Source organism: Tiliqua scincoides, chromosome 4 (assembly GCF_035046505.1).
Source record: "Tiliqua scincoides isolate rTilSci1 chromosome 4, rTilSci1.hap2, whole genome shotgun sequence".
In the NCBI taxonomy this organism is placed as follows: Eukaryota; Metazoa; Chordata; class Lepidosauria; order Squamata; family Scincidae; genus Tiliqua; species Tiliqua scincoides.
This window is the reverse complement of record NC_089824.1, coordinates 215,718,127-215,726,705: the sequence shown is the minus strand read 5'-3', so window position 1 is coordinate 215,726,705 and position 8,579 is coordinate 215,718,127. Positions and strand designations below refer to the sequence as shown.

General features: G+C 42.3%; 1 protein-coding gene across 2 annotated transcripts; it reads left to right on the top strand.

Annotated features, from left to right (window-relative positions):
• Nucleotides 1-259: 259 nt before the first annotated feature.
• RPS21 (ribosomal protein S21) lies at nt 260-7,735 on the top strand. Of its 2 annotated transcripts, none has more exons than XM_066625876.1 (6): nt 260-366; nt 4,027-4,122; nt 4,694-4,757; nt 6,090-6,161; nt 7,427-7,482; nt 7,672-7,735. In XM_066625876.1, the coding sequence occupies exons 2-6, from the start codon at nt 4,073-4,075 to the stop codon at nt 7,679-7,681; spliced, it is 252 nt and encodes an 83-aa protein (XP_066481973.1). In that variant the 5' UTR covers nt 260-366; nt 4,027-4,072; the 3' UTR covers nt 7,682-7,735. The 2 variants fall into 2 exon arrangements, with proteins under 2 accessions (XP_066481973.1, XP_066481974.1); XM_066625877.1 differs by having other exon boundaries at nt 274-371.
• Nucleotides 7,736-8,579: the final 844 nt, after the last annotated feature.

The window sequence follows — 8,579 nt, the reverse complement described above, 5'->3', positions numbered from 1 at the left end:
AACGGTCGCTCTGAAGGAGGCTCGCAGCCCCGCCTTCCTTGGCCCTGGCTGGGCAAACGACTGGGCGGGGCTATCGGTCCCTGTGAAGGCGCCTTGCCCCGCCTTCTGTAGACCTGCTGGGGATGACGTCACCACGTCAGGGTAGCTGCGAGAGGGCTACAGGAAATGGGCGTGGCTAATTGCCTTTGTAGGAACCTGGAGGCCTTGCCCCGCCTTCTTTGGCCAAGGCTTGCTCCGCCCTCCTACTGGCGCGCGCGACGCTTCGCCAGGCCTCCCTTCATGCCCTACTTCCGGTGTCGGGCTTCTTGTCGCGGCAGCGTGACGTGCGCTCTCCCTTTCCGGCCTGGGCTCGCGGCGTGTGAGGAGGTGAGGTGAGGCGAGGCCTGCTCCGTGTGGCGGGGACGATCCTTGCCCTTCGTTGTCGGGGGACGGGGCTGCTTAAGCTGGGGCGCCCTTAAGCTACCGCCTTGGTGCAGTGTGGGCCCTCCTGTTGATGAAGGGTCTGGGCGGGGGGGGAGAGGAGAACCAGTGGGGTGAGGGGTGCTGCGTGGTCCGTTCCCCTCCCCCCCCAACTGCCCATTGAAGTAGTGAAGGTCGCCAGCTGTGGGGGAAAACGCTTGGCTGTTCCATAACAAGCCCACCACATCAATTGTGAGAGGCCTCATTCTCAGTGGAGAATAGAGGCCCTGGGGGGGCATGATTGACACGTACAGAATGAAGGGGGGGCACAGGGGTGTTCCTTCTGCCTCACACAACACCAAGACCAGGGCACAGCCACTAAAATGGAGTGTCGGGAGAGTTGGGACAGACAAAAGAAATTATTACTTTATTCAGCATGTGGAACTTCTTGCCACATGACATGGTGATGGCTTCTGACCTGGATGCCTTTGAAAGGGGTAATTGTACATATTTCTGGAGGAAAAGTTCATCATGGGTTGATGGGCATGTGCATCCTCCTGATTGGAGAACATAATGAGATTTACTCGTTAGGCAAGGGATTGATAGAGGTATACTCTTTTCCCTGTCACACGACAGGGGACCCTAACTAAAACTGAGTGTCGGGAGAGTTAGGACAGACAAAAGAAAATAGTAATCGGTGGAACTCCTTGCCACTTGATATGGGGGAAGACTTTATGCAGAGGGTGGATGAAGCAATGTTCTTTTTCCTCTCACACAGCACCACAATCGGGACATCCACTAAAATTGAGTGTAAGAAGAGTTAAGACAGACAAAAGAAAATATTTGTTTAACCAGCTTGTCACTAGCCTGTGGAACTGCTTGCCACAGGATGTGGTGATGGCGTTTGACCTAGGTGCCTTTAAAAGGGGATTGGACAGATTTATGGAGGAAAACTCCCATCACAGGTTACAAGCCATGATGTAGCCATGGTTACAACAGATCCAGTAGGGCTCTTATGTTCTTCTCCTCCCCTTCAGAGCTGTTCCCAGTGGGGGGAGCAAAATGGAGGCTACTGCGTGGGAAAAGCTACACTTTGGACACATGCACCATGCAACTCAAATGAATGGAGAAAAGTTCCCCAAAGGCCTTACAAAGCGCTGGGTTTGAACAGATGGGGGACAGCCCCTCTAGGCATGCTTACATGGGAGTAAGCCTCATTGGACTCAGCGAGACTTACTCCTGGGTGTTATAGGATCAGCCTGCAGGGCTCGAGCTTGTGGTGCTACACACTCCTTTTTGGGACAAGAACACAGACAAGTTCCTCTTGAGTAAGCAGGAAAGAAAAAATTTCTTTACCCAGCATGTCATGACTCTGTGGAACTCCCTGCCACAGGATGTGGTGATGGTGTCTGACCTATGTGCCTTTAAAATGGATTTGGACAGTGTTATGGAGGAAAACTCCATCACAGGTTACGAGCCATGATGGGTATGTGCAACCTCCTGGATTTAGAAGTAGGTTTCAGAAGGCCAGGTGCAAGGGAGTGGCCGTAGGATGCAGGTGTCTTGAATGGACCACTGTAAGATACAGGAAGCTGGACTAGATGGGCCTTTAGCCAGATCCAGTAGGGCTCTTATGTGCTTTCCTTGAGTAGAAGACTAGATAACCTGTAAGGCCCTTTCCAATCCTAACATTCTTTGCTTCTGATCTTCCCCTTCTAGGGTTTTGGAATTCCAAATCAACCTGTTCCTGCTTCCAAGTAGAACCATTGTAGGGCTACCTCAGAAGGCCAGGTGCAAGGGAGTAGCAACAGGACACAAATGTTATGTTGGCCCTTGGCATTTGGTGGCCACTATGAGATACAGGAAGCTGGACTAAATGGGCCTTTGGCTTGATCCAGAAGGTCTTATATGTTTTACATATACTGTACATTATACCAAGAATACTCAGGGCAGAGGAGACTGAGGTTGCTTAAAGTTCTGCATTTTAAGGCTATTCTACTGTTACAAGAGTATGGTCCTGTAGAATGTATTTGCTAATGTTTTTTCAGAGCAGTCATGGCTATGAGGAATTCCAAACAGTATGATTCAATTCAATTTCAACAACCTTTAATGGCATAATCAGTATGATTCTAGTGAGATTCCTTATTCTGATATGTTTATTGGGCAATCTGTTGCCTGAGCTACATTAAGGAATTGTGTTGGGTACCATTTAACAAAGTTTGAGAGGATATGAGCTGTTCTGTAAAAGGGATGTGGCCAGTCATATTCCTTTGGGTCTAAATGTTGCTTGAAATATAACTTGTAATATATTGTGCTAGTTGTATTTATTATGGAGCCCACTGCTCTCAAGTGATTCTTGTAATCATCAGTGATAGGCAAAAGCTACAAATGTTCATCTGTGCTGTCTACCCTTGAATTAGTTTTTAGTCTCTCACTTTTGAAAGAGTGTATGGATCTACAGAACCCAAGCAGGTGGCTGAAGTAATAATTTTGCATGCGTATGTAGTACTTCTAAGCTTCAGTGCTTGGACAGTAGATATAGTTGAATTTATGGGAATAAAGTGGCATACAGTCTGAAACTTCTGAATAACTCTTTTTAGGAAATCTCTCATGAGTCAGGTAGGACTTGGGTATTGTCACATGACTGGAAAAAGCAAAAAGGACAGATTACTTTCCCCTAAAAGTTTACAAGCTAGTACAGTATCGCACAAAATCATAGGTTACTGTATTGGTACTTACAACTTTGCCACTTTTCAGTTGGCCTCAATAGGATTGTCCTACTTGCAGTTCCAATTCTGGGTGTGTCTATAGTTAGTCCCCTTGAGTTTGGCGGGACCTACTCTCAGGCAGGTAGGTGTGTGTAGGTGTGTTGCAGTCTTTTAAACAGCTGTTCTGATCTCAAACCTGCAAGGTGGGCTACCATTTACGGAGATTTCTTTCTACCTTATTCCAAGGGCTATAGTATTTTCAACAAAAACATTTATAAAGCAGCTCTAGTTTCTTTATTCACTATTATATAAGAACATTAGGGCCGTGCTGGATCAGGCCAGAGGGCCATCTAGTTCAGCTTCCTGTATCTCAAAAAGCTCACTTTTAATCACTTTGGTTTATCTTCCCAACAATTCTTTGGGACAGATTAAGTGACACTGATTGTTCAAAACAATCCTATAAGCAGTATGACTCAGTAGGGACTTGAACTAGAGTATCCAGTCTTTTATCTATTATGCAGCGATATTTCATCCACATTTTGCATTTGCAGAACCAAGACTGGCTTTACAGTAAGTTGTAGTGTTGAGTCAAGTTCATGTTAGCACTTCATCCTCTGTATCGCACTAGTTGGTCTGGTTGGTGCAGGGCCTGTATAATGATGGAACTCCCCTACCTTTTTTGACTAAAGAGTAAAGTCTTTCCTATAGCTGAGAGTTCAGGCCAAAATAAATCTTCCAACTTGATTATATTAATGTGCGACCTGGCTTTGTTATGTGTACATGTAACATGATGGGGCATACTGACATATTTCATTGAGGAGGATGATAGCTTAAACAAACTGCTAGGGATGGGGGCTTTTGTTATTTTTCAGACACTTTAGCATCTGCTAGGTACTGATCCCTTCACGTTTCTTCTCAGGAACTTCCTGTTACGCATCACTTGTGGCAACATCTAGAAATACAAGATGCAGAACGATGCTGGGGAATTTGTGGATCTTTATGTGCCTCGAAAATGGTAAGTATTCTGCCTCTGTGGAATTTCTTTGTGTCTGTTGCAGAAACTTGAAAGATGTTGTCTCACACTTGCAGCTTTTCTGTTATGCATCCACTATTTGTTGGGTGCCATAGGTAGAAAAGTATATATAAGTGCTGCTGTGACTTTTTCCATATTGTTTGTTAATGTTTAATTAATATTCACATATTAATATGTTAAATATGGACCCACCCTTTTGTGGGTCCTTCTAGCATCTGGTCTGGCAGGTGGGTACCAACTATAGAGCTTCACAACCAACAGCCCCTGAATTTGGAACAACCTCCCAGGGAGGTCCCTGGCTGCTTCGCTGCTTGCTGTTAGGCAGCAGACAACAAAAGCAGCCGTGTTCCAACAGGCTTTAATAGAGTAGTGTGGTTAGGATTATGTGCTCCTGCTTCTAAATGTCATAATAGTAAATACAAAATTTTAAAAATTGTGCAATTGGCCTTGGCCATGGCTTTTGCAGGGTCATCTTTTCTTTTGTACAGAAGAAAAATGTTTTCTTACCCAATGCCTTGCCTTATGTTTTTGTGTGCATTTCCCTTCCCTTCAGCTCTGCTAGCAATCGGATAATTGGTGCCAAAGACCATGCATCCATCCAGATAAATATTTCTGAGGTGAGTTAGCATTGGCGTTAATTTTAATTGTACAAGTTGACAACCTTATGTATATCATGTGAGTGTATTTCTTCTTGTGATGCTGAATTTCATTTTATTTAGTTAGTAACTTTCTTACCTGAATTGAGTAGTAGTAATTTTATATGCTTGCCAATCTACACAACGCTAAGCTGATCCAATGTAGAGAACACTTGACTTCTGACTTCAGAGGTCTATGTATAGATAACTAAGTGTTGCTTTCTACCATCAGGTAGCACTGAGTTGGCTACAGCAACATGCTGCCTTGTCTGCTTTTCAGATAGGGGTAAAATGGTGCCCTAAGCATTATTAAATGCAACAGCAATAGTTGCTGTTACTTAAGTTTCAGTAGAGATGAGAATGATCTGTGTTGGACTTCCTGGAAGGAGAAAAGTCAAGCATTGGAGTTAACTGCTGCTGTTCTCTGTTGGACAAAGAGTATTTGGGGTCCAAAGGAAGTTCACAGCAAAAAAAGGGGGGAGAGAGTGAATGTGATCCGAACAAGGCATAAGCAACTGGACCGTCATTAATTGGTACAGGGCTGTACCAATATACGGTACATTGCTATACATGTTTTTTTAATTACTTTTTAAAAAATTTTTAATTAATTTTTTAAATTACATTGCTATACATGTTTGATCTCTTCAGGTAGTACACTTTGTTGCAGCTCTTTGCTTGTTGAACAACTTGCTGCTTGTTTGGATCTGCTGTGGATTAATAGAAATGAAAAATAAATCCTTTTCTATACACAGAACACGCCTGACTTTTGCCCCAGATTTCAGTGCTCTGGTGAATCTGGTCAAGTGCATTTTTCATTAAGACAGCTAAAACCAGTAATTTGCTTTCTATAAACTCCCTCCCTGGATTTGCAGCAAAGTCCAAAAGATAGTTTGATATATACTATGTATTCTGGGTTTTCAGAATTTGTATTTATAATTGCAACTATGTTTTATAATTGAATCTTACTAAGTGGTATTTTTAATTGTCTTTGGGATGGAAATTATTTGAAATGGGCAAAGTAGAATCTTGTAGTGCTGATTTGTAAAAATCTAAGCAAGGGATTTGTTGTGAACATAAGAACAGCCCCACTGGATCAGGCCATAGGCCCATCTAGTCCAGCTTCCTGTATCTCACAGCGGCCCACCAAATGCCCCAGGGAGCACACCAGATAACAAGAGACCTCATCCTGGTGCCCTCCCTTGCATCTGGCATTCTGACATAACCCATGTCTGACATAACCCATGTCTGACATAACCCATTGTGCCTTCTTTATGTTTAACAGTTAATGTTTGTGTGATCCTATTCCACTTTCAGGTTGATAAAGTCACAGGCAGAGTCAATGGCCAGTTCAAGACATATGCAATTTGTGGAGCTATTCGTAGGATGGTACGTATTTTCTTTAAATGTTTTTAAGATATAAGAGAACTTTCTTTGTTTTCTCATCTCAAAGATATTTTTGCAGTTATGTGAAGGTTGATCTCACCACATATTGAGCTATATTGAACCAAGTTTGTCATTTAAAAGGAGGAATATTTTCACTTAAAATTAATCTGCTTTATTAAGTCATAGAGTAGTCCTGTTCAGGGTAAGGAAGTTTTTGCAATCTTGTCCAATTTTCCAGCACCAATGCAACTGTGCCAGTAGGGCAGGCACTGCATCCTGCAGTGGGGGGACATTCACGGAAGCCTCCTCATGGTAAGGGAACATATGTTCCCCTATTTTGGAACTGCACTGTAGCTGTATCGATGCTGGGAAGTTGAATAGGATTGGGCCCTTAATCTGTTGTCTTCTGGGAACTCAGACTGTCATGTGAGAAAATCTGATAGTGACATTGAAACGCATCCTCTAGCTAAGGAGCTTTAATTGTGAGATATCTTGTGCTGCAATCTTGTGTGTATTTACTTGAGAGTAAATCAATACCTGTGTTTAGGATTAGATTGTTAGTCATTCACCTTTAAAGTATAAATAGTGACTTCGAAAACAAGATAAGTCTGAAATGCTGTAAACTTTTAAAGCATTAATAGAAACGAAGGTGAGTTGGATAATACTGCAAATGTTATAGAATGCTCTTTACCTGTATTCTGAAGTTACTCAGTTTCCATAAAATTGGTGAATAATTAAGTTGTAGGGACCTTAAATTGTTCCCTTCTCTTTTTCTCTCTGCTTGTGTGTATGTGAGAGAATTCTTTGAAGCCATCACTTACTGCACTTTACATAGGAAGCAACTGCCATAAATTAGTTGCTTCTTGTGAGAGCAAGTATACATTTCTTCTATAGCACATGCTGTCATTTTGCCATTGATAGGGTGAACCTTGGTTTGATGTTTAAAATATTTCAGGGTGAATCTTACTCTGAGTACGTTTTTGTCTCTTCAGTCAAATGCTTTAAACACAATGGGCAGCACAAATAGTTTATAGCATGGTTTGACATGGGGATGTGGTTTGAGACATGCATCTGTAGATGTATACCATGGTTTGTGAACAACTGGATGGGATGTATGCCATTTACCATTCAGGTCCTCAGCTGGAGAGCGTTGCTTGTCCCAGCAAATGACAAATTCCAAGGCAAACCTAAAACTTTCCAGACTGAAATTCTGCTTTTGACACTATTCGTGACAAATTGAACTACAGAGCTTGTTTTCTGTGTTTCAGGGGGAATCTGATGACTCCATTCTACGTCTGGCAAAGAACGATGGTATTGTTTCCAAGTAAGTGAGTGTACGAGATCTTGGGCATTGTGGGTGAAGCAACTTTCTTGTTGCAGTGCAACCTTATCTATTGTTCTAGGGTGCAGTGCAGCTACATATTCTGAGCTTACCTGCTTGTGATTGGCAAAGCAACTATCTTATCCTGTTAGGAAGCTATGGATTTTTGACCGTTTTTTTTTTCTCCTTCAGGAACTTCTGACTGTAGAAGCAGCAAGCTATGGAGTTTCTTATAAAATAAAACTGTTGGAAAATGTCTGTTGTACAGTGTATCATTTCAGTGCGCAAGTTAGTAAAATTCTGAAAAGACCGTTATCCTTCTAGATTCATCTAACTCTGAGGATTACAGTGGTGATATGATTCATATAGAACAGTTGGTTTATATGCCGGGGAGGGTGACAAATGTTGGTGTTAAACCTGTATTTTTGTTTAGATGGCACTTCCTTATCTCTTCAGCAGAAGCCATTTGGTGGATTGTGACCAGGGTTCCATCTGATTTTCACTGCTGGTTTGCAGAGCTCACCATGTCCATGGCTGGTCAGTGGCAGTGTTGGCAGTCACATTACCAGCTTCTGGAAAGCTGAGTTCCAAGCTGTACTGGGCATGGTTTAGAGATGCCCAGCCACACAGCTTAGTGGGAACAATATCGTTGATTTTATTGGCATCTGAATATGAAAAGTCTGTAGTTTGCTGATTGTTTAATGCTTGCGACAGATGGCTATAGCTCCATAATTAGTCTTGATCACTAAATATTTAAACTTTACATCATTCATGCCTTGATGTTCACATTGTCAAACTTTTTCCAGAGGACATTTTTGAGCTGTATAGCCATCAAGACTGTTTTTCTGCATGTCATCTGTAGAAGTGATTTGACCAAATTTGTCCTTGAATGATATCAGTAGTTTTGCTATTAGTATTCTCATTCTCGATATTCTCCCACATTTTAGATAATGGCTTGCCTTTTTTGGCAGCCTTCCCTGCAAGAAACCAATTGTTAGAGAACATCTCTTTGCTTGTTAAGATCTTAAGCAGAGGTAAATACAGCAGGTTGATAACCTCTGTTAATATCATGATTCCAAGATATATAAACACATTTTACA